The sequence below is a fragment of the Perna viridis genome, chromosome 9 (genome assembly GCF_037379345.1).
Source record: "Perna viridis isolate PV_CMFRI_1.1 ecotype Kerala chromosome 9, ASM3737934v1, whole genome shotgun sequence".
Taxonomy (NCBI): Eukaryota; Metazoa; Mollusca; class Bivalvia; order Mytilida; family Mytilidae; genus Perna; species Perna viridis.
Genome location: NC_142453.1, coordinates 26,844,466 through 26,870,292, shown reverse-complemented (window position 1 = coordinate 26,870,292; position 25,827 = coordinate 26,844,466). Strand labels below are relative to the sequence as shown.

The 25,827-nt window shown below is 39.3% G+C and overlaps 1 protein-coding gene across 1 annotated transcript; it reads left to right on the top strand.

The window, feature by feature from the left end:
* The first annotated feature begins 547 nt into the window (after positions 1-547).
* LOC148607554 (degenerin-like protein asic-2) lies at positions 548-2,613 on the top strand. Its single transcript, XM_088546655.1, has 3 exons — positions 548-641; positions 1,442-1,517; positions 2,164-2,613. The coding sequence occupies exons 1-3, from the start codon at positions 568-570 to the stop codon at positions 2,317-2,319; spliced, it is 306 nt and encodes a 101-aa protein (XP_088402781.1). The 5' UTR covers positions 548-567; the 3' UTR covers positions 2,320-2,613.
* Positions 2,614-25,827: the final 23,214 nt, after the last annotated feature.

The following is a 25,827-nucleotide window of genomic DNA, read 5'->3' as shown; positions in this document are numbered from 1 at the left end:
TAGCCTCCTGTGGCGGAGCCCTATGGTTCCTACTCCGGGAGAATACCACAGAGGGTTCTTTAACGTTTCAGGTGGTGGAATGGGGTACCCCTGGCGTGTTACATGCTGGGGTTGTCAGGCTATAATACGGAAAAACTGACCGCAAACCATAGTGGTGCACCGTGTTGGGAAAGATGCCACGTTCCTCGCACGTTAAAAAACCCTGCTGTGGTATTCGATAGGAGAAGGAACCTTCGCGCTCCGCCACAGGAGGCTAAATTGCCCGACTTCACCCATCCCTCCCTTTTTCTAGTGGCAATCAAAATTTGTCGACCCTACTGTCCTTGTGTCCCATCCCGTTTTTCATTTCATCATCATTTCATGTTCATTTTATCATCTGTTTCATGTTCATCGTCTGAATATAGCTGAAATATTGCTGCTCGGACGTTAAACCCCAACAATCAATCAATCAATCAATTTGATTTGATTTAATACATCCGAAATGAAAGAAACACATTTTTTTATTATATCAATTTCGTCTTTTTTTTTATTAAACCTAGACAGACCAGCTATGACAAGAGCATATTTATGACAGGTTATCCTGAAGAGAGGTTTAGTTTTGTACTAGATGATATCATGAAGTCAAATGCGGGCAGTATAAGGTAAACTAGTCAGTCTTTTGTTTTGTTTTAAATGTCAGTCCGTGTAAGACTCAGGCAGTGGGTGAAGCACGTTATGAAAACACCTATCATTTGGATAGTGTACTTTGAAAATTTGCAACATCAGAATTAAGGAACACAGACAAGATTTTCCATACTGGACCATTGAGTTACAATATCATTGAAATGCACTGAAAATGATCATTTCAAGAGCAAGTAACGTTGGTCAAAAATCTCATTTTTCTAAGATTTTATTGAGAAATTTCTGCACAAATCCAGTGATGCAGAGATCAAATAATGGTCTTTTCAAATTGAGAAAGTATTCTTGAGTGATATTACATCGTCAGATTGGTGGAGTTTTGACATGCATGTTTCTAAATTGTCCCATTTTGCCTGATTCTTACAAACACTTACACTTAATTATTTGTTTTTCAATATATTTAATCATGTAAATTTATTTGTTCATTCGCTCATTTATTTAATTTTAAAAGTTATTTACTTTTCACCATTTTTTTTTCTTATTTTATCTACATTTACATTCTGGGAATATATTGTGTTAATTTTGTTAATATATATTTTATTACAAACAACTGTTTCTTACTAATTAACATCAGTATTAGACTCTAAATACAGAACATTAAATGATTGCAAAATACTATAAAATTTGAGAAAATGAAACTAATCCCAAGATAACGTACTTCATTTATTTGAATTACTGTCAAAGTATTGGAAATGCCTGTACCATTTTTTAAATGTCTAAGGCAGTTTGGGCTTAACGAAATTTACTTAAAATTTTACTTCAGTGAGAGCATGGTTAAAGTTAAGGTATATTTCTCCTCTCTGACGGAAGACCTTATAGAAGAGGAACTTGCCTATACTGTAAGATTAAATTTGAAACAATTTCGCACAATCACAAACAAAACCAACTGTTAAACAAAATAAATATTTCTAAAAACCCCCTTACAACATACAAATTTTTCTTACGAATAATCAACTCGTAATCAATCGTAAGTATTCCTATTTATCTCGTCTGCATCAGAAAAAAAACTTTTAACAACTCAAATAACATCCGCAAATATTCATAACCAAATGCATGAAAGGAGATGAAAAAAATGTGTTATGTTCCTTGTTGTGTGTCTATTTCCCCTCTCTGGTCTTTATCTTTGGAGTATATTCTTTTGATTAAGGCTCGAATATTGGTTCCCCTGATAACTCTTGTAATGGTGATTGTGAAATAAATCTACATGTGTGTTTTTTTTTTTTTTTTTTTTTTTTTATTTTATTAAATTCTTGGTCGATCTGTTTAATTCCTTTTTAAATCGTTCAAAGGCAAATATATAAAAAAAAAAAACTGATTTTCAACGGATGGATAAAACAAACACAGGTGAACATAACAATTAAAAACACATGATAAAATGAGATTCTAGTATCTACTCAATATGACTTCTCGTGTTAAAGATATTCTAAAATGGGAGTCTGCTTGAGGATTCATTTATAATTGTTTATATATAATTTTTTGTCACAGGATGAAAATTTTGTTAGTGACATCGGTGGACAGTTAGGCCTATGGGCTGGTTTCTCTGTTCTTAGTCTAGCAGAATTAATAGAGCTTGTCATTATCCTGGTCCATGTTTGCGTTACACAGAGGAAGCCAATGGTTAGGGATTATGAAAAAGAATAATGCGGTGAAATTAATATTGTGTCGTGGTATTCGTTGGTTTGACAAAACACGAACTTTGGTTCCAGACAAAAAAGAAATTTCCATGCATTTGTATTATGTAGTTGTCAAATCTAAGAATTCAAGAATCTACAACCGGTAGCTACAAATCTTGAAATTTAAGAATAAACGTACTTTGACACTGTATGCGACATTGCAGCTGAGAATGTCATTACAGTGTCATACATTATTTTTAGTTCACGCCAGTATTTGACTGTAGTCCACTTGTGAATTCAAACAAGTAAACTTTACCAATATTTCCCGTATTTTCAAATGTACATATATGCATGTTTCATAACAGGACAGCAAAAGAACTGTACAATAAATACTGTAATAAAATAATGAGTATTGAATTTCACTATATCAACAGATAAAGAAAAACAAAACCCTTCAATTGAAAGCGGAGGTAAACTTGTAAGAAAGATATTTGAGACACTACATGATGCATATGAAAGAGTAATCAAGGGAACCAACCAAGATTCTAGTGTAAATCAAGAGAATATGATAGAGGGACAAAGACCAGACATTGAAAAGAGACACAACAAAGAATATAAAATAACCAAAATAATACATACAAAGTGATAAGAGTAAAAGAGCAACTCGGACACCATTAAAAACTGGGAGCATAAACCAGGTGCACCGGTAGGGTAATATGTAAGATTCCACATTGCAACAGAATAGTCATAACTTGTCAACATGCTACATTCAACATTGTAATCGTTACATTTTGAAAAACAGCATCATGGCAGCAACATTTGCGTATACTTGTATATATGCAATTGAGAACCAAACCAGTCTCGAAAAATATTCGATGACTAAATACAAATCGAATCATAGCTTTTCCAAAATAGGGTTGGCCATTACAGTCTGCAGTGTGGCGTCCAGATGTTTACAAAAATTACTTAATCAAAATTACCCATAATTCTTGAGTACTTAAAAATGGGAAACGAAAACGAAACGAAAATAATGCATAAAAGAAAGAATCGAAACGAAACATTTCGACAAAATTGATCAAAACGTAATAAAAACAAAATTAAACGATACAAATCGAAGCAGAAGGTAGCGAAACTAAATTAAATAAAAGAAATCTTTTAAGACGTTTCGCAATTAAGAACCCTGTTGTTTACCAGTGCCGTACAACTCGACTAAAAGACTTATTAGTATAATGCTTATGGACATATATCATTAGAAATTTACCATATTTGAAGGTTATAAGAATAATATAACAAATAATAAGTGACAAAAACTGTTAAAGTTGCTTTTAAGTAATGTTTCTTCGGAAGCGTTAAAAGGTTTCACCTTCATCATATTATTTCATTATATATCTATCGATTAAGCACACGAAAATGTGGGCGGAAATGATCATCTATTTGGTAGACTTTGGGGTAACAACCATCGTCGTTCACTGAATTCGGTCATCGTTGCATACATTCCTTAGAGATATTCAAATATTTATAAAGGTGGTAAAGATCTTTCTTGAAAATAATCCAAGCCCTGAAGAAAAAATGCACTAAAATGATGGGTTCATAGGATGGAACATTTGAAAATAGTAAGAAAATGTTGCCCTTGGGGAGCATCTAATTTTCTAAATGATTTCAGCCTTGTGTTTTGGTCTTGATCTTATAAATCTTACATTTATTCCTATAACACTCTTAAAACCAACTGAAACTATTTCACACAAAATGAAAACAGACTTCACCAAGGGACAATAATAAAAGCATCATAAGATAATACATTACCATGATACAAATACTAAGATTACATCATTGGGCAATGATAAAAGCGGACCATTATCACATTATAAAGGCAGGTATAATAATGGCTCACAAATGAAAGCAGATATAACAATGGGACAATATTAAAGAATAAAAACACAGAACAATAATGAAAGCATACATCATCGATGATAAAAATAGACATCATCATTGGACCAGGGTACAATCATACATAAATCGTTTGTAAGACAATAGTGAAATCTTACATCATCATGGGTCAATAGTGAAAGTTTACTTGTTCATAGGACAATAATGAAATCATACATATTCATAAGACAATAATGAAATTATTACCCATCCCCCCTTTTTCCAGTGGCAATCAAAATTTGTCGACCCTGTTATCCTTGTGACCCATCCCTTCTTTTTTTCATTTCATGTTCATTTTATCATCCATTTCATGTTCATTGTGTGAATATAGCTGACATATTGCTGCTCGGATGTTAAACCCCAACAAACAAATCGTTCATTCCAGAGTTTGGTTACAGCATACCTTAATGAGACCAATTTGTACAGTTCTTACCTGTGGTATTACTACAACGTGTTCCTTTCTAAGAGAATAGGATATATTCTTATAGTCAATAATATCATGGAGATATACAGGTTATCTGGGTGATTTTCCGATAGCCATCATTCTTTAGTGACTTATTTTGTTAAAGAAAGAAAACCCGAGTGAAGTCTTCATAGAAACAACCTCAAGGCACGCATCTGTATTATTTTTTTTCATTTTTTAGTGTTACCCACCCCACAAAATGCAACACCAACGGACAAAAAATACAGACATTATATATAAGAAATTTGAATGGTTAACTTTCCCAATATTAATAAATGTTTCCCCATTTGTTAAAGAAAATTTCATTGCCTTGAAGTTTTTTTTTACAAATATCTTTAATATGAATTTTGAAATTTTATTTACTATATATTGTCACACCTTGGACCTTAACCTCATTGTCACAAACAATTTCATTTTCGTCCAAATTGAATTTTATATCCCATTCTGAAGTTTATCCCTGAAGGCAAAAGCCTGAAACATGGACAATAGTGAAATCATTCATTATCATGGGACAATGGTGAAATCGAACATCATCATGGGACAATGGTGAAATCGAATATCATCATGGGACAACTGTGAAAGCATACATATGCAATAGTAACTATGCATAATGCCCATTTCTAAAAATAAAAAATAAGAGAAACATATGGCATATAGATACAGGAATAGAACCTTGAATTTTTCCCCGATCAATCTTCGACCGTTTCAAATGTAGAACACTAAAAGAAACACCAAGACACCTCTCGATAAGAGTTCAAGCGTTAAACTATAAATAGTAAAAGGTTCAGTCTTTCAAGGTCGGAATTCACACTTAAACATAAAAAACGAACATCGTCATTTAATTGTATAGTACCAAACTTTGATAACTCAAATTCTTGAAAGCAACGCAATGCCTTTCTTCTTATGGTGTAACAGTATTGTAAGTAGTTAAATCTAAAAATATGTACATGAACTATGTCTAGTATGTGTTCTACTTAAAGATAATGTGTGTGTTTGCATTGGTGAATAGGTAGCACCAAGGTAATTCATAGAAATACACACTCTCGTACCGAGGTCACCAAAATAACTGAGGTTAATTTCTCGTTACCACGGTATGCAAACCTCATTATGTTAATTGGAGGTTCGCGCTGACCACATGGCGGGAGTTTCGCGAGCACCTCACTATAACGGTATATCATCGGCCAGTGTGCACGAGTGTGGGTGACACTCTGGGTTAGTTCATTGATTAACTTGTCGTTGATTGGTCAATAAAATCTAGTTCGCAGTACAGACGTCACGAGGTAAGCTTCCCGTACATTTTGCAAGGATTTTTCAATCTTTATATCGGTTCTGACAAGAAAAACATGCATTTGTGTAGCTGGACTTGATCTTCAATACCCATAATTGTGATTTAGACAAACAACTTTATTCCCATATTACCTGTCCGATGCTGATAGAATTTTTCACACAAAAAATTGTTTTCGGTAGGGTCAAGATTATAAAACTATAAAAAGAATCAATACTCATGACCTGCAATTAAATATCCATCTGTAGCAAAGAAGTAAATTATACAGGATGCAAGCTGCTTAATAAGAAAACGGAGTAGTGACTTCCCTTTCAGAGAGACACCAGGGAGAAATGAGGAGTGGTCAAAGGGTAGTCCAAAATAATTACACAGTGCATCTTGTTTTGGGAGGCTAATTTTTATTTTTGCTTGATTGAGACAAAGTGAGGCATAAACATCATTTTAACAAAATGCCTCATCAAACATGATTATCTGGAATAGTCAGAGAGAAGTGAAATTAGTTTATTATCTGCATGTGTACTATTAGTTCTATGACATAAAACCACACAATTTATGTGTACATGCAGGGATCTCCATGGATCAAAATTAACACATGGCTCACTCTCCGGTCGGAAAAATTTTCAACTAGCACGTCTCCTTTCGCACAGAAAAAAAACTTGCTAAAGAAAGTATGATGAGATTGAATGAGACATATTTAATAGAACAAGCAACAACATAGAAATCAACTATGGTAAACATGTGTGTTCTTTATAATATAACCACAAAAACGCAGATAGTCATATGTATTTTTGTCCAAATTTGTGCCATTAAACAATCGGTCCATCACCCCTTCAAAAAGTTAAGCAAGTTGGATTGCTTTTCTGTGATCGATAAATGCTGAGATCGTTTAGACATTCTTGTATAAATATACGGTTGTCTTACTCCCTCTTCTATCACAACAGTCTTTGTGTCTACAATACTGTCAACCAAAATTTTAGTTTATCCACTCTTCACAGTGGCCCCGTGCAGGTCCGGGTGTCAAAAGAATAGGCCTGCAGCAGCGCTTTTCGTAAAAGGCGACTAAATAGTGCTCAGAAACCTAACCGGGGGCTAGGCGCTCTGTCCACAGAGCAACTGGGATGTGTGCCCCAGGTGGTGGAATGGGGTACCCCTGGCATGTTACATGCTGGGGTTGTCAGGCTATAATACGGAAAACCTGACCGCAAACCATAGTGGTGCACCGTGTTGGGAAAGATGCCACGTTCCTCGCACGTTAAAGAACCCTGCTGTGGTATTCGATAGTAGGAACCTTTGCGCTCCGCCACAGGAGGCTAAATTGCCCGACCTTACCCATCCCCCTTTTTCCAGTGGCAATCAAAATTTGTCGACCCTATTATCCTTGTGACCCATCCTTTCCTTTTTCATTTCATGTTCATTTTATCATCCAATTCATGTTCATTGTCTGAATATAGCTGAAATATTGCTGCTCGGACGTTAAACCCCAACAAACAAAACACTCTTCACAGTGGAGTCACTCATGCCCTCCACTGAGACTCCACCAAAGTAAAAAGTGGGAAAAATTGCTATATTTCAATAGTTTTAAATACTTATTTCTGTCAATTACTAAGATGTTATTAAACAGCTAGAACCATTCAATACACCTTGGAATACCGACAGGAAAATTACAGACAATTTTGAAATGGTGACTCACTCCAATGTGGATAGTGGAGAAATTAACTTTTATGTTGACAGTACTGTGTATCTTTTTTATATTTTATTAAATAACAAGTTATCAAATATTATTCATTTAAAAAATAGTAGAAATTGTTAGTTTATTTGAATCTTATTGATTTTGCCGACGGTGATAATTGCTAATTAGACAGATAAAAAATTGTTTACACAAGCGTTTCAATCCCTGACACTTTAACAAAGCAATGGTAATTGGGAAATACATGTACAGTGCTGATTTCCAAAGCTTGACGCAAATCATAATACATGGTGCACACCAAATGAATACATATTGCTAGTTTTTCATTCATGGCACAAGGAAAGTAACACATGGCATAGCACCATATAAAAAGAGGTCATTGAGAATCCTGTTTTTGTCTAATTAATATACATGTAGAGCAATATCAATTGAAAAAAATTTAGTATGATTGAAGAGCAAAGTTAAAAAAGTGGCTATAATTCAAATTCCTTAACAGATGCAGAAATTCTATTAAAACACCCCAATTTACTTTTACATCAACTAGTGTTGATTTCAATTGTCACCTAAATCAATTGAAGTTCTTTGAAACACATTTAAAGGTCCAGGTGTCAAAAGAATAGGCCTGCAGCAGCGCTAAGCTTGTCGTAAAAGGCGACTAAATAGTGCTCAGAACCCTAGCCGGGGGCTAGGGCGCTCTGCCCGCAGAGCAACTGGAATGGGGTACCCCTGGTGTATTACATGCTGGGGTTGTCACGCTATAATACGGAAAGCCTGACCGCAAACTATAGTGGTGCACGGTGTTGGGAAAGATGCCACGTTCCTCGCACGTTAAAGAACCCTGCTGTGGTATTCGATAGGAGTAGGAACCTTTGTGCTAAATTGCCCTACCTTACCCATCCCCCCTTTTTCCAGTGGCAATCAAAATTTGTCTACTCTATTATCCTTGTGACCCATCCTTTTTTTTCTTCATTTTATGTTCTGAATATAGCTGCTCGGACGTTAAACACTTAAACCCAAATGTATTTTCTTATTGTCAGAGATAAAATATAAAATATGTATAGTAAGCTGTATCAGCCACAAGACTTTATATAACCAAGCTAACAGGGTAATATATGCAGAGTTAAAAATAGTAGCCTACCCGTAAGCCAGAGACAGGGCTGGCTAATTTTAGCAAAAATTTATACAGCCCTATAGTAAATATCTTGAAAAATTATATTCAGGACTGGCTGGAATTTGAGATTTTCAACCCTGATATAAGTCGAGGGTTAATACAGCATGCAATACACATGTATCATGTATCATGTTCATTATGCATTGTATTATATATTTTATGTTTGTTTGTTCGGGTTTAACGTCCGAGCAGCAATATTTCAGCTATATTCAGACGATAAACATGAAATTGATGATAAAATGAACATGAAATGACGAAATGAAAAAGGAATGACACACAAGAACAATGGGGTCGAAAAATTTGATTGCCAATGGAAATAGGGAGAGGTGGGTAGGGTAGGGTCGGGCAATTTAGCCTTCTGTGGCGGGGCCATATGGTTCCCATTCCGGGAGAATACTACAGTAGGGTTCTTTAACGTGCGAGGAACGTGGCATCTTTCCCAATACGGTGCACCACTATGGTTTGCAGTCAGGTTTTCCGTATTATAGCCGGACAACCCCAGCATGCAACACGCCAGGAGTACCCCATTCCACCACCTGGGGCACACATCCCAGTTGCTCTGTGGGCAGAGCGCCCTTGCCCCCGGCTAGGGTTCTGAGCACTATTTAGTCGCCTTTTACGACAAGCTTAGCGCTGCTGCAGGCCTATACTTTTAACATCCGGACCTGCACGGGGAGAATTATAATTATTTTAATATGATACTTCAAGTGTAAAGGGATGTGATAGAGTCTATACGATATAGGTCTAGGGGTGTGATATAGGGTATGCTTTATATTTTACGTGTAGGTTTAAAGATCAGAGTTCTCACTAGGATATTTATATGGTGAGTCCTAGGACTCATCACTTTTTGGAAATGTGAGTCCCTGATGAACTTGGTGGGTCCCACCCTTTTCCCTGGTTTTAAACCAGTTCGATTGATTGATTGATTGTTATCTTTTAATGCCGTTTCGGCGACTAGGGCCATATCACGGCAAGAACATTGAATGAAGTGGAAATATTAAAAGCAAGATCAAAGTCTCTTCATAAAATAATGAAATTAAAACAAGCAGCTATTTACATATAAAAAGGTTTTGTTTGTTTGGGTTTAACGTCCGAGCAGCAATATTTCAGCTATATTCAGACAATGAACATAAAATTGATGATAAAATGAACATGAAATGAAAAAAAAGGATGGGTCACAAGGATAATAGGGTCGACAAATTTTGATTGCCACTGGAAAAAGGGGGGATGGGTAAGGTCGGGCAATTTAGCCTCCTGTGGCGGAGCGCAAAGGTTCCTACTCCTATCGTTTGTTTTGTTTGTTTGTTGGGGTTTAACGTCCGAGCAGCAATATTTCAGCTATATTCAGACAATGAACATGAAATGGATGAGAAAATGAACATGAAATGATAAAATAAAGGATGGGTCACAAGGACAACAGGGTCGACAAATTTTGATTGCCACTAGAAAATGGGGGGATGGGTAAGGTCGGGCAATTTAGCCTCCTGTGGCGGAGCGCAAAGGTTCCTACTCCTATCGAATACCACAGCAGGGTTCTTTAACGTGCAAGAAACGTGGCATCTTTCCCAACACGGTGCACCACTATGGTTTGCGGTCAGGTTTTCCGTATTATAGCCTGACAACCCCAGCATGTAACATGCCAGGGGTACCCCATTCCACCACTTTGGGGCACACATCCCAGTTGCTCTGTGGGCAGAGCGCCTAGCCCCCGGCTAGGTTTCTGAGCACTATTTAGTCGCCTTTTACGACAAGCTTAGCGCTGCTGCTGGCCTATTCTTTTAACATAAAAGGTTAACCTAAGACATAAAATACATATAGAAATATAACTTCGATAAAACATTTAAATTATTTACAAATCAAGGAAGGTATCTAATTTAGATTTTATTAAATAAACCGATGTCCCGCAAGAAATCGATAATGTTTTTAGATGAAACGGTCTTGAACAAATCGAACATATTGGCGCAGTCAAAATAATTTTGCCTGATGTTGGCAAAATCCCCAGAATCTAGAAGAACATGTTTGACAGAGAAAGGGCAATCACATGGTATACACTCAGGTGGAGGATCAGCAACAAGCAAATGGCCATGTGTAAATCTAGAATGTCCAATGCGGCATCTAGTCATGACCACTTGCTCTTTCCGATTGCCCGACCCGGATTGATGAACGCCTAGATCGGGTTTTATGGAATTGAGTTTGTTGTGTTCAAGACCGTCCCATCGGTCCTGCCACATTTTTAAAATATATTTCCTTATTAAAGGTTTAAAATCGGTGTATGGCAAACTAACGTCCTTTATTATTTCATTTAATGCCTTTTTGGCAACCCTGTCTACAACTGAATTCCCCTGAATACCAACATGACTGGTTTGTTTGTTTGTTTGTTGGGGTTTAACGTCCGAGCAGCAATATTTCAGCTATATTCAGTCGATGAACATGAAATGGATGATAAAATGAACATGAAATGAAAAAACGAAGGATGGGTCAAAAGGACAATAGGGTCGACAAATTTTGATTGCCACTGGAAAAAAGGGGGGAATGGGTAAGATCGGGCAATTTAGCCTCCTGTGGCGGAGCGCAAAGGTTCCTACTCCTATCGAATACCACAGCAGGGTTCTTTAACGTGCGAGGAACGTGGCATCTTTCCCAACACGGTGCACCACTATGGTTTGCGGTCAGGTTTTCCGCATTATAGCCTGACAACCCCAGCATGTAACACGCCAGGGGTACCCCATTCCAGTTGCTCTGTGGGCAGAGCGCCTAGCCCCCGGCTAGGTTTCTGAGCACTATTTAGTCGCCTTATACGACAAGCTTAGCGCTGCTGCAGGCCTATTCTTTTAACACCCGGACCTGCATGGGGCTCAACATGACTGGGTACCCAGAGAAAAACAATCTCTATATCAAATTCCCGAAGTCGATGAATAAAATATAAAATTTGTAAGATAAGAGTGTTTTTCAGTTTGTGATTCTTAATTGCCAAAAGACAGCTCAAAGAGTCAGAACAAATAATAAACTGTGAGAGATTAGATTGAGTAATCAATCTAATTGCTAACAATATGGCTCGAGCTTCAGCTGTGAATATGTTTGTTGGGGTTTAACGTCCGAGCACCAATATTTCAGCTATATTCAGACAATGAACATGAAATGAAAAAAAAAGGATGGGTCACAAGGATAATAGGGTCGACAAATCTTCATTGCCACTGGAAAAAGGGGGATGGTAAGGTAGGGCAATTAAGCCTCCTGTGGCGAAGCGCAAAGGTTCCTATTCAAATCGAATACCACAGCAGGGTTCTTTAACGTGCTAGGTTTCTGAGCACTATTTAGTCGCTTTATACGACAAGCTTAGCGCTGCTGCAGGCCTATTCTTTTAACACGCGGACCTGCACGAGGCGCTGTGAATATGGAAGCGCATGATGGCAACCGTTCAGTTACATTTTGTTTCTTTGTTGGGGTTTAACGTCCGAGCAGCAATATTTCAGCTATATTCAGACAATGAACATGAAATGGATGATAAAATGAACATGACATGAAAACAAAGGATGGGTCACAAGGATAATAGGGTCGACAAATTTTGATTGCCACTGGAAAAAGGGGGATGGGTAAGATTGGGCAATTTAGCCTCCTGTGGCGGAGCGCAAAGGTTCCTACTCCTATCGAATACCACAGCAGTGTTCTTTAACGTGCGAGGAACGTGGCATCTTTCCCAACACGGCGCACCACTATGGTTTGCGGTCAGGTTTTCCGTATTATAGCCTGACAACCCCAGCATGTAACATGCCAGGGGTACCCCATTCCACCACTTGGGGCACACATCCCAGTTGCCTTGTGGGCAGAGCGCCTAGCCCCCGGCTAGGTTTCTGAGCACTATTTAGTCGCCTTGTAGGACAAGCTTAGCGCTGCTGCAGCCTATTCTTTTAACACCCTGACCTGCACGGGGCCGTTCAGTTACAGTTCTGTCACCATGGACAGCAGCACATGCAACGCTATCGCCATCTTTTGAGCCATCTGTATAATTTGATTTAATTTCAGAAAATTTTTGTTGTAAAAATAAAGGATTGGTATCTGACTTTTTATATTCACGCAGATCAAAAATGAAAGAAGGGTGTGGAAGCTCCCATGGAGGACATTTCGAAGTAACAACAGGTGTCACTGCATTGGTCTCCAGATGAATTGCTTCCAAATGAGATTTTATTCGAATTCCAAAAGGAGGGGTTTTGCTTTCATGTTTTCGATAAATGTCGACATAAATAGGATTAATGACACAGTCGTAGGCAGGGCTATCTGGGTAGGCCATAAGTTTACTTACATATTGAAAACCTAATTTAAAACGTCTGTCTCCAAGGGATGGTTCATTTGCCTCGGCATAAAGGCTCTGTATAGGAGAGGTCTGAAGGCACCAAGGCAAAGTCGCAACCCCTGGTGGTGAACTGCGTCTAAAATTTTAAGGTAAGATTTTTTGGCGGAACCATAAACAATAGATCCATAATCAAGTTTAGACCTAACCAAAGATCTATATAAATTTAATAAAATTGAGGTATCAGCACCCCAATTGGTACTAGACACCATTTTTAAAATATCTAGTGCCTTAAGTTTGTTTGTTGGGGTTTAACGTCCGAGCAGCAATATTTCAGCTATATTCAGACGATGAACATGAAATGGATGATAAAATGAACATGAAATGAAAAAAAAAAGGATGGGACACAAGGACAGTAGGGTCGACAAATTTTGATTGCCATTGGAAAAAGGGGGTGGGTGGGTAAGGTCGGGCAATTTAGCCTCCTGTGGCGGAGTGCAAAGGTTCCTACTCCTATCGAATACCACAGCAGGGTTCTTTAACGTGCGAGGAACGTGGCATCTTTCCCAACACGGTGCACCACTATGGTTTGCTGTCAGGTTTTCCGTATTATAGCGTGACAACCCCAGCATGTAACACGCCAGGGGTACCCCATTCCACCACCTGGGGCACACATCCCAGTTGCTCTGTGGGCAGAGCGCCTAGCCCCCGGCTAGGTTTCTGAGCACTATTTAGTCGCCTTATACGACAAGCTTAGCGCTGCTGCAGGCCTATTCTTTTGACACCCGGACCTGCACGGGGCTCTAGTGCCTTTAGACACCTAGATTTAAGTAATTTGATATGGGGAAGAAAAGAAAGTTTACTATCAAAAAGTAATCCAAGGAATTTTGTTTCTTCTATTTTGGCCCCGTGCAGGTGCGGGTGTTAAAAGAATAGGCCTGCAGCAGCGCTAAGCTTGTCGTATAGGGCGACTAAATAGTGTTCAGAAACCTAGCCGGGGGCTAAGCGCTCTGCCCACAGAGCAACAGGGATGTGTGCCCCAGGTGGTTGAATGGGGTACCCCTGGCGTGTTACATGCTGGGGTTGTCAGGCTATAATACGGAAAACCTGACCGCAAACCAGTGGTGCACTGCGTTGGGAAAGATGCCACGTTCCTCGCACGTTCAAAAACTCTGCTGTGGTATTCGATAGGAGTAGGAACCTTTGCGCTCCGCCACAGGAGGCTAAATTGCCCGACCTTACCCATCCCCCCTTTTTCCAGTGGCAATCAAAATTTGTCGACCCCATTCTTCTTGTGTCCCACTCCTTTTTCCATTGATCATTTCATGTTCATTTTATCATCAATTTCATGTTCACCGTCTGAATATAGCTGAAATATTGCTGCTCGGTCGTTAAACCCCAACAATCAATCAATCTACTATTTTGATTTTATTACCATAAAGAAAGAGATCTAGGTCCGGATGCAGCTTTCGCTTTCGACAAAAGTGCATACCAACAGTTTTAGATGTAGAAAACTTAAACCCATTCTCCAAAGCCCATTTCTCAATTCTTTTGAGGCAAAGTTGTAACTGCCTTTCAATATTACTCATATTTTGTCCCCTGTAGCAGATCAAAAAGACGTCTACATACAAGGAACCGTCAATATTGTCCTTCAAAACTTGGGCTAAACTATTAATTTTAATACTGAAGAGAGTGACAGAAAGAATACTTCCCTGAGGAACTCCCATTTCCTGTTCCTTCTCCTCAGAAAAAGTCGAATTTACCCTCACATTAAAATGACGATCTGACAAAAAATTAGACAAGAACAGAGGAAGTCTTCCTTTCAACCCCATATCAAATATATCTTTTAAAATACCAAATTTCCACGTCGTGTCATAGGCTTTTTCTAAATCGAAAAAGACCGACACAACATGTTCATTTTTAGCAAATGCATTTCTGATCAGCGTTTCAAACCGGACTAAATTGTCAAAAGTACTTCTGCTTTGCCTAAAACCACACTGAATATTAGTAAGTTGTGCTTCTCAAGGCGATCATTGACCATTCGTTCCATTGTCTTGCAGGCGCAGCTTGTCAATGCGATCGGGCGATAACTTGAAGGAACGGTGTGATCCTTTCCTGGTTTTGGAATAGGGACTACTGAAGCCGTTTTCAAGATGGATTGATTGATTGTTACCTTTTAATGCCGTTTCGGCGACTAGGGCCATATCACGGCAAGAACATTGAATGAAATGGAAATATTAAAAGCAAGATCAAAATCTCTTCATAAAAAAATGAAATTAAAACAAGCAGCTATTTACATATAAAAAGGTACATAAAAGGTGAACCTAAGACATAAAATACATATAGAAACATAAATTCGATAAAACATTTAAAATATTGAAAAACTAAGGAAGGTATCCAATTTAGATTTTATTAAATAAACCGATGTCCCGCAAGAAATCGATAATGTTTTTAGATGAAACGGTCTTGAACAAATCAAACATTGGCGAAGTCAAAATAATTTTGCCTGGTGTTGGCAAAATCCACACAATCTAGAAGAACATGTTTGATAGAGAAAGGGCAATCACATGGTATACACTCAGGTGGAGGATCACCAACAAGCAAATGGCCATGTGTAAATCTAGAATGTCCAATGCGGCATCTAGTCATGACCACTTGCTCTTTCCGATTGCCCGACCCGGATTGATGAACGCCTAGATCGGGTTTTATGGAATTGAGTTTGTTGTGTTCAAGACCGTCCCATCGGTCCTGCCACATCTTTAAAATATATTTCCTTATTAAAGGTTTAAAATCGGTGTATGGCAAACTAACGTCCTTTATTATTTCATTTAATGCCTTTTTGGCAACCCTGTCTACAACTGAATTCCCCTGAATACCAACATGACTGGGTACCCAGAGAAAAACAATCTCTTTATCAAATACCCGAAGTCGATGAATAAAATACAAAATTTGTAAAATAAGAGTGTTTTTCAATTTGTGATTCTTAATTGCCGAAAGACAGCTCAAAGAGTCAGAACAAATAATAAACTGTAATCGATTGAGATTGAGTAATCAATTTAAGTGCTAACAATATGGCTCTAGCTTCAGCTGTGAATATGGAAGCGCTCGATGGCAACCGTTCAGTTACAGTTCTGTCACCATGGACAGCAGCACATGCAACGCTATCGCCATCTGTATACACCGTCGAAAAATCCGGATAATTTGCTTAAATTTCAGAAAATTTTTGTTGTAAAACTAAAGGATTGGTATTGGACTTTTTATATTCACACAGATCAAAAATGAAAGAAGGATGTGGAAGCTCCCATGGAGGGCATTTCGAAGTAACAACAGGTGTCACTGCATTGGTCTCCAGATGAATTGCTTCCAAATGAGGTTTTATTCGAATTCCAAAAGGAGGGGTTTTGCTTTCATGTTTTCGATAAATGTCGACATAAATAGGATTAATGACACAGTCGTAGGCAGGGCTATCTGGGTAGGCCATAAGTTTACTTACATATTGAAGACCTAATTTCAAACGTCTGTCTCCAAGGGAGGGTTCATTTGCCTCGGCATAAAGGCTCTCAATAGGAGATGTTCTGAAGGCACCAAGGCAAAGTCGCAACCCCTGGTGGTGAACAGCGTCTAAAATTTTAAGGTAAGATTTTTTGGCGGAACCATCAACAATAGATCCATAATCAAGTTTAGACCTAACCAAAGATCTATATAAATTTAATAAAATTGAGGTATCAGCACCCCAATCGGTACTGGACACCATTTTTAAAATATCTAGTGCCTTAAGACACCTAGATTTAAATAATTTGATATGGGGAAGAAAAGAAAGTTTACTATCAATAAGTAAACCAAGGAATTTTGTTTCTTCTACTATTTTGATTTTATTACCATACAAAAAGAGATCTGGGTCCGGATGCAGCTTTCGCTTTCGACAAAAGTGCATACCAACAGTTTTAGATGTAGAAAACTTAAATCCATTCTCCAAAGCCCATTTCTCAATTCTTTTGAGGCAAAGTTGTAACTGCCTTTCAATATTACTCATATTTTGTCCCCTGTAGCAGATCAAAACGTCGTCTACATACAAGGAACCGTCAATATTGTCCTTCAAAACTTGGGCTAAACTATTAATTTTAATACTGAAGAGAGTGACAGAAAGAATACTTCCCTGAGGAACTCCCATTTCCTGTTCCTTCTCAGAAAAAGTCGAATTTACCCTCACATTAAAATGACGATCTGACAAAAAATTAGACAAGAACAGAGGAAGTCTTCCTTTCAACCCCATATCAAATATATCTTTTAAAATACCGTATTTCCACGTCGTGTCATAGGCTTTTTCTAAATTGAAAAAGACCGAAACAACATGTTCATTTTTAGCAAATGCATTTTTGATGAGCGTTTCAAACCGGACTAAATGGTCAAGAGTACTTCTGCCTTGCCTAAAACCGCACTGAATATTAGTGAGTAAGTTGTGCTTCTCAAGGAACCACACAAGGCGATCATTGACCATTCGTTCCATTGTCTTGCAGACGCAGCTTGTCAATGCGATCGGGCGATAATTTGAAGGAACGGTATGATCTTTTCCTGGTTTTGGAATAGGGACTACTGAAGCCGTTTTCCAGATGGACGGAACGTTACCAGAAGTCCATATCTCGTTCATTAACGTAAGAAGTGTATGTAGAGATGGATCAGGAAGATGTTTCAAAAGTTGATAGTGAATATTATCTAGCCCACTAGCTGTATCGTGGGCTTTAGCCAGTGACGATTTTAGTTCCTCTATAAAAAATTGAGAGTTGTAGGATTCAGCATTATTTGACTTGAAGTTTAATTTTGTCTTTTCTGCAGATGATTTAATTTTTTGAAAATCCGGTTTGTAGTTAGTTGAGGATGAATGTTTAGCGAATGTTTCAGCTAGCTTATTGGCGATATCTTTTTCGGTGGTTAGAGTGGTATTACTAACTTTTAGGTGTTTTACTGAAGAATTCGAATTTTTTCCTTTTACTTTTCTAATAAAATTCCATACTTTATTGAGGAGAGTGTGAGATTTAATACTAGAAACAAAATTTTTCCAAGAGGTTCGTCTGGCTTGTTTACATGTACGTCGAGCTTTTGCTCGAAATATTCGGAAGTTTGACAGATTTGCTGGTGTAGGATTTTTGTCAAACCGGCGATGGGCCTTGTTGCGTTCTTCGATCGCTTTGTCGCACTCATCAGTAAACCATGGTTTACTAGGCCTTTTTGGATTTGTCGAGGTTTTAGGTATTGTTTTATTAGCAATTGATGTCAGTCTTTCATTAAATAATAAAATGGGATCTTCAACATCCTTCATCGTTTCTAATCGTAATTCTTCAAGACAGTGGGCTTCAAATGAAGCCCAATCTGCTTTCTCAAGTTTAAAACGAGGTTGACGTTCCTCCGTTTTGGAGGATAAATGCTCCAAAGTAATTGGAAAATGATCACTCCCGCACAAGTCATCATGAACTCGCCATGTAAACTCTGAAAGTACGAGAGGATCACAAATGCTTAAATCAATAGAAGAATACGATCCATTGCCTGAATGAACGAACGTTGAAGATCCGTCATTAAATATGCACAAATCTTCTTGCTGAAGGAGCTCCTCAACTTTTTTACCTTTATCATTCGTATGATTACTTCCCCATAAAGGATTATGAGCATTAAAGTCACCCAAAATAATAAATGGTTTGGGCAACTGCTTAACCAAATCAACTAATTTATTTCTGCACAAAATTGAATTTGGGGGAATGTAAATGGAACAAACGGTTATGGTTTTATCAAGGGATAACCGAACGGCCACTGCTTGTAGATCGGTAGTTAAAGGAACTGAACTATGTATTACTCCGTCCCTAATAAAAATGGTTGATCCACCAGCAGCTCGTTCATTTGCCTCAGCAAATGTACTATACATTGTATATCCTTTTACGGAAATTTGATCCGTTTCTTTTAAATGAGTCTCCTGGAGACATAATGCAACTGGTAAAATAGACTTAACAAGATGAGTTAATTCCAAAATATTAGCCTTTAAACCTCGACAATTCCATTGAAGTAATTTGGCCATTTTTATGGGTGACGAATGGGGGATATTTTCTCTGACTTGGATCCGCGACCACGACTCGATGACCTTCTAGTACGAGTGCCACCATTAAGGTCAATTCGAATTGACTGAGCGCGCTGCTCCTTGTATTTTTTCATGGCAACAGGATCTGTTTGGTCAATCTGATCAAGGTCGGGACCCAGCCAGTTTTCACCTGGACAAAGTCCATGATCTGTTGTTTGCATGTCAGATTCGGAATCCGAGTCCGACACCAAAGGCGACACAATCTGTCCTCCACACGGTAATTCCCCAACTTTTTTGGGGGTTGGACATTCTGTTGAGATTTGGAAGACGATGACTGTTGTGATGATGGAGATGATTTTGAAGATGATCCGGAATTTTGGGATGACTGAGTCTAGGAACATTGGTGAGATTTCTTAGCTCTGGCCTTTTTAATTTCCTCTAAACATTTTTTGGATGGTTTCATTATTTTGGTGGATACCTCAGTGGGCAGTTTGGCAAGACCATTGATATCCTCTTTCCAACTCATGATCGTCTGCACCTCAACAGTCGAGGACAGACAAGCACGCTTTGCAACACTAGCATAAGATGTTTTGCCAGATGCAAGAAAATTGTTGGAAAGGGACCACTTCTGGCGAGCTTCACTATATGAAATTTTGTTTTCAGTTTTTATCTTTAAAATATCTTTTTCTTTCTTATAAAGAGGGCAATCTTTAGATGATGACGTGAGCTTCCTCACAGTTTCTGCATTTCAGATCTTTTCTGCAGTCGATTCCCTCGTGTCCTTCTTCAGAGCATCGGAAACAAAACAGTTTTCCTCTACACTGGCCCTTTCCATGCCCAAACTTCTGGCATTTAAAACACCGAAGTGGGTTAGGAATATACAGACTGACAGCTGTCCTGTATGGACCAATGTAGACATGAGATGGCACTGAAGTGGAACTAAATGTCAACAGGATTGTTCTCATTGGTGTGGTTGCATCTGCACGTCGAGAAGTAAATCTTTTCACTGACTTAACGCCTTGTGATTTCAGTTCCTCACAGATCTCTTTATCAGTCAAGGCGTCGAGGTCTCGACCCCGGTATTTAAGGACACCCTGTGACTGATTTAGTGACTTGTGTGCAGATGAAACCACATCAAGGTCACCAATCCTGGTTAATTTTAACAAATTTGATGATTGGCCTAGTCTGAGACATTCAATTAAAATTCCTGATCTTATTTTCTTTGTATCTTTAACATCACCAGCTACACCCTTGATAGTTTTCTGTATTAAAAAAGGAGAAAGGTCATTAACATTTTTGTCTTTATCTTTTGCAGAAATTACAATAAATCTTGGCCAGTTTTTATCACTTTCGTCAGAAGAATTGCAGACATCACGTTTTCGTTTTTTTGAATAAGAAACATTGGACTCCCCGTTGTTTTTTGTCGCCATGTTAAGTTTTAGTAAGTTTCATCGTCTCTGTTCCCCACCCGCCACCGAGTGCCAACACGGGCGATGCTAGGACTCTACGGATTTCCAGCAGATAGCATCAGGGATTCCAGAGACGACATACTCGAACAGAGCGTATCTATCAATGGCGCATAGACAGCGTACTACTCGATTGACCCATGAGCCACCGCCTTCTTCATTTGCCATTTGTAAGCTTTTGAAAATCTTAGAAACATTGGATTTAACAAAATGCCATCAGTAAAGCAGGTGGACAAATGAAGGGCATGGCGTGACCAGCCGATTGATCGAACCGGGTCCATCCGATCTCCCGTTTAGATGACCTAAGAGCCGAGTGGCATATACAGCCGTATCCTCGATCATCCAGCCATCGATGACACGGGGGTTACGTCACGACTGGAGTCTAGATACGACCTTCATCCACTAGGACCTCCTCGCCCACCAATAACTCACGGGTTGCAACTCACGGCAAACAAGTAGGTGAACCCACTTTTTATTTTAAACACCGGGCCCACGGTCGATGTTTGGATCGCTTTAGTCTGGCCTCTAACCTTTGACCTTTCCAGCATGGGTAACCCTACCAGGAGAAAAAACTCCAGCTGGCATAGCTCTTAGGATCACTAAGGCACGCAAGCCCCCCTACCACGACAAGGATAGCGATCCACAGGGGGGTTTTCAAGATGGACGGAACGTTACCAGAAGTCCATATCTCGTTCATTAACGCAAGAAGTGTATGTAGAGATGGATCAGGAAGATGTTTCAAAAGTTGATAATGAATATTATCTAGCCCACTAGCTGTATCGTGGCTTTAGCCAGTGACGATTTTAGTTCCTCTATAGAAAATTGAGAGTTGTAGGATTCAGCATTATTTGACTTGAAGTTTAATTTTGTCTTTTCTGCAGTTGATTTAATTTTTTGAAAATCCGGTTTGTAGTTAGTTGAGGATGAATGTTTAGCGAACGTTTCAGCTAGCTTATTGGCGATATCTTTTTCGGTGGTTAGAGTGGTATTACCAACTTTAAGGTGTTTCACTGAAGAATTCGAATTTTTTCCTTTTTTTTTCTAATAAAATTCCATACTTTATTGAGGAGAGTGTGAGATTTAATACTAGAAACAAAATTTTTCCAAGAGGTTCGTCTGGCTTGTTTACATGTACGTCGAGCTTTTGCTCGAAATATTCGGAAGTTTGACAGATTTGCTGGTGTAGGATTTTTGTCAAACCGGCGATGGGCCTTGTTGCGTTCTTCGATCGCTTTGTCGCACTCATCAGTAAACCATGGTTTACTAGGCCTTTTTGGATTTGTCGAGGTTTTAGGTATTGTTTTATTAGCAATTGATGTCAGTCTTTCATTAAATAATAAAATGGGATCTTCAACATCCTTCATCGTTTCTAATCGTAATTCTTCAAGACAGTGGGCTTCAAATGAAGCCCAATCTGCTTTCTCAAGTTAAAAACGAGGTTGACGGAGAATAAATGCTCCAAAATGATTGGAAAATGATCACTCCCGCACAAGTCATCATGAACTCGCCATGTAAACTCTGAAAGTACGAGAGGATCACAAATGCTTAAATCAATAGAAGAATACGATCCATTGCCTGAATGAACGAACGTTGAAGATCCGTCATTAAATATGCACAAATCTTCTTGCTGAAGGAGCTCCTCAACTTTTTTACCTTTATCATTCGTATGATTACTTCCCCATAAGGGATTATGAGCATTAAAGTCACCCAAAATAATAAATGGTTTGGGCAACTGTTTAACCAAATCAACTAATTTATTTCTGCACAAAATTGAATTTGGGGGAATGTAAATGGAACAAACGGTTATGGTTTTATCAAGGGATAACCGAACGGCCACTGCATGTAGATCGGTAGTTAAAGGAACTGAACTATGTATTACTCCGTCCCTAATAAAAATGGTTGATCCACCAGCAGCTCGTTCATTTGCCTCAGCAAATGTACTATACATTGTATATCCTTTTACGGAAATTTGATCCGTTTCTTTTAAATGAGTCTCCTGGAGACATAATGCAACTGGTAAAATAGATTGAACAAGAAGAGTTAATTCCAAAATATTAGCCTTTAAACCTCGACAATTCCATTGAAGTAATTTGGCCATTTTTATGGGTGACAAATGGGGGATATTTTCTCTGACTTGGATCGGCGACCACTGTTTGTTTGTTGGGGTTTAACGTCCGAGCAGCAATATTTCAGCTATATTCAGACAATAAACATGAAATGGATGATCGGATGAACATGAAATGAAAAAAAAAAGGATGGGTCACAAGGATAATAGGATCGACAAATTTTGACTTCCACTGGAAAAAGAGGGGATGGGCAAGGTCGGGCAATTTAGCCTCCTGTGGCGGAGCGCAAAGGTTCCTTCTCCTATCGAATACCACAACAGGGTTCTTAAAGTGCGAGGAACGTGGCATCTTTCCCAACACGGTGCACCACTATGGTTTGCGGTCAGGTTTTGCAGGTCATGCCTGACAACCCCAGCATGCAACACGCCAGGGGCACACATCCCAGTTGCTCTGTGGGCAGAGCGCCCTAGCCCCCGGCTAGGGTTCTGAGTACTATTTAGTCGCCTTTCACGACAAGCTTAGCGCTGCTGCAGGCGTATTCTTATAACACCCGGACCTGCACGGGGCTGAATCGACGACCACGACTCGATGACATTCTTGTACGATTTTTTATTGTTGTTTGTTGGGGTTTAACGTCCGAGCAGCAATATTTCAGCTATATTCAGACTATAAACATGAAATGAAAAAAAAAGGATGGGACACAAGGACAGTAGGGTCGACAAATTTTGATTGCCACTAGAAAAAGGGAGGGATGGGTTTGTTTGTTTGGGTTTAACGTCCGAGCAGCAATATTTCAGCTATATTCAGACAATGAACATGAAATTGATGATAAAATGAACATGAAATGAAAAAAAAAGGATGGGTCACAAGGATAATAGGGTCGACAAATTTTGATTGCCACTGGAAAAAGGGGGATGGGTAAGGTCGGGCAATTTAGCCTCCTGTGGCGGAGCGCAAAGGTTCCTACTCCTATCGAATACCACAGCAGGGTTCTTTAAAGTGCGAGGAACGTTTGTTTTGTTTGTTTGTTGGGGTTTAACGTCCAAGCAGCAATATTTCAGCTATATTCAGTTTTCTTTGTTGGGGTTTAACGTCCGAGCAGCAATATTTCAGCTATATTCAGACAATGAACATGAAATGAAAAAAAAAGGATGGGTCACAAGGATAATAGGGTCGACAAATTTTGATTGCCACTGGAAAAAGGGGGATGGGTAAGGTAGGGCAATTTAGCCTCCTGTGGCGGAGCGCAAAGGTTCCTACTCCTATCGAATACCACAGCAGGGTTCTTTAACGTGCGAGGAACGTGGCATCTTTCCCAACACGGTGCACCACTATGGTTTGCGGTCAGGTTTTCCGTATTATAGCCTGACAACCCCAGCATGTAACATGCCAAGGGTACCCCATTCCACCGCCTGGGGCACACATCCCAGTTGCTCTGTGGGCAGAGAGCCTAGCCCCCGTCTAGGTTTCTGAGCACTATTTAGTCGCCTTATACGACAAGCTTAGCGCTGCTGCAGGCCTATTCTTTTAACACCCGGACCTGCACGGGTCCAGCTATATTCAGACAATGAACATGAAATGAAAAAAAAAAAGGATGGGTCACAAGGATAATAGGGTCGACAAATTTTGATTGCCACTGGAAAAAGGGGGATGGGTAAGGTCGGGCAATTTAGCCTCCTGTGGCGGAGCGCAAAGGTTCCTACTCCTATCGAATACCACAGCAGGGTTCTTTAACGTGCGAGGAACGTGGCATCTTTCCCAACACGGTGCACCACTATAGTTTGCGGTCAGGTTTTCCTTATTATAGCCTGACAACCCCGGCATGTAATACGCCAGGGGTACCCCATTCCACCACCTGGGGCACACATCCCAGTTGCTCTGTGGGCAGAGCGCCTACCCCCCGGCTAGGTTTCTGAGCACTATTTAGTCGCCTTTTACGACAAGCTTAGCGCTGCTGCAGGACTATTCTTTTAACACCCGGACCTGCACGGGGCCTTCTAGTACGAGTGCCACCATTAAGGTCAATTTGAATTGACTGAGCGCGCTGCTTCTATTTTTTCATGGCAACAGGATCTGTTTGGTCAATCTGATCAAGGTCGGGACCCAGCCAGTTTTCACCTGGACAAAGTCCATGATCTGTTGTTTCCATGTCAGAGTCCGACACCACAGGCGACACAATCTGTCGCCTAGACTTAGATTTCTCCAAGTCCTTCACACGGAAATTCCCAACTGTTTGGGGGGTTGGACATTCTTCTGTTGAGATTTGGAAGACGATGACTTGTGATGATGGAGATGATTTTGAAGATGATCCGGAATGTTGGGATGACTGAGTCTGGGAACATTGGTGAGATTTCTTAGCTCTGGCCTTTTTAATTTCCTCTAAACATTTTTTGGATGGTTTCATTATTTTGGTGGATACCTCAGTGGGCAGTTTGGCAAGACCATTGATATCCTCTTTCCAACTCATGATCGTCTGCACCTCAACAGTCGAGGACAGACAAGCACGCTTTGCAACACTAGCATAAGATGTTTTGCCAGATGTAAGAAAATTGTTGGAAAGGGACCACTTCTGGCGAGCTTCACTATATGAAATTTTGTTTTCAGTTTTTATCTTTAAAATATCTTTTTCTTTCTTATAAAGAGGGCAATCTTTAGATGATGACGTGAGCTTCCTCACAGTTTCTGCATTTCAGATCTTTTTTGCAGTTGATTCCCTCGTGTCATTCTGAGCATCTTAAACAAAACAGTTTTCCTCTACACTGGCCCTTTCCATGCCCAAACTTCTGGCATTCAAAACACCGAAGTGGGTTAGGAATATACAGACTGACAGCTGTCCTGTATAGACCAATGTAGACACGAGATGGCACTGAAGTGGAACTAAATGTTAACAGGATTGTTCTCATTGGTGTGGTTGCATCTGCACGTCGAGAAGTAAACCTTTTCACTGACTTAACGCCTTGTGATTTCAGTTCCTCACAGATCTCTTCATCAGTGAAGGCGTCGAAGTCTCGACCTCGGTATTTAAGGACACCCTGTGACTGATTTAGTGACTTGTGTGCAGATGAAACCACATCAAGGTCACCAATCTTGGTTAATTTTAACAAATTTTATGATTGGCCA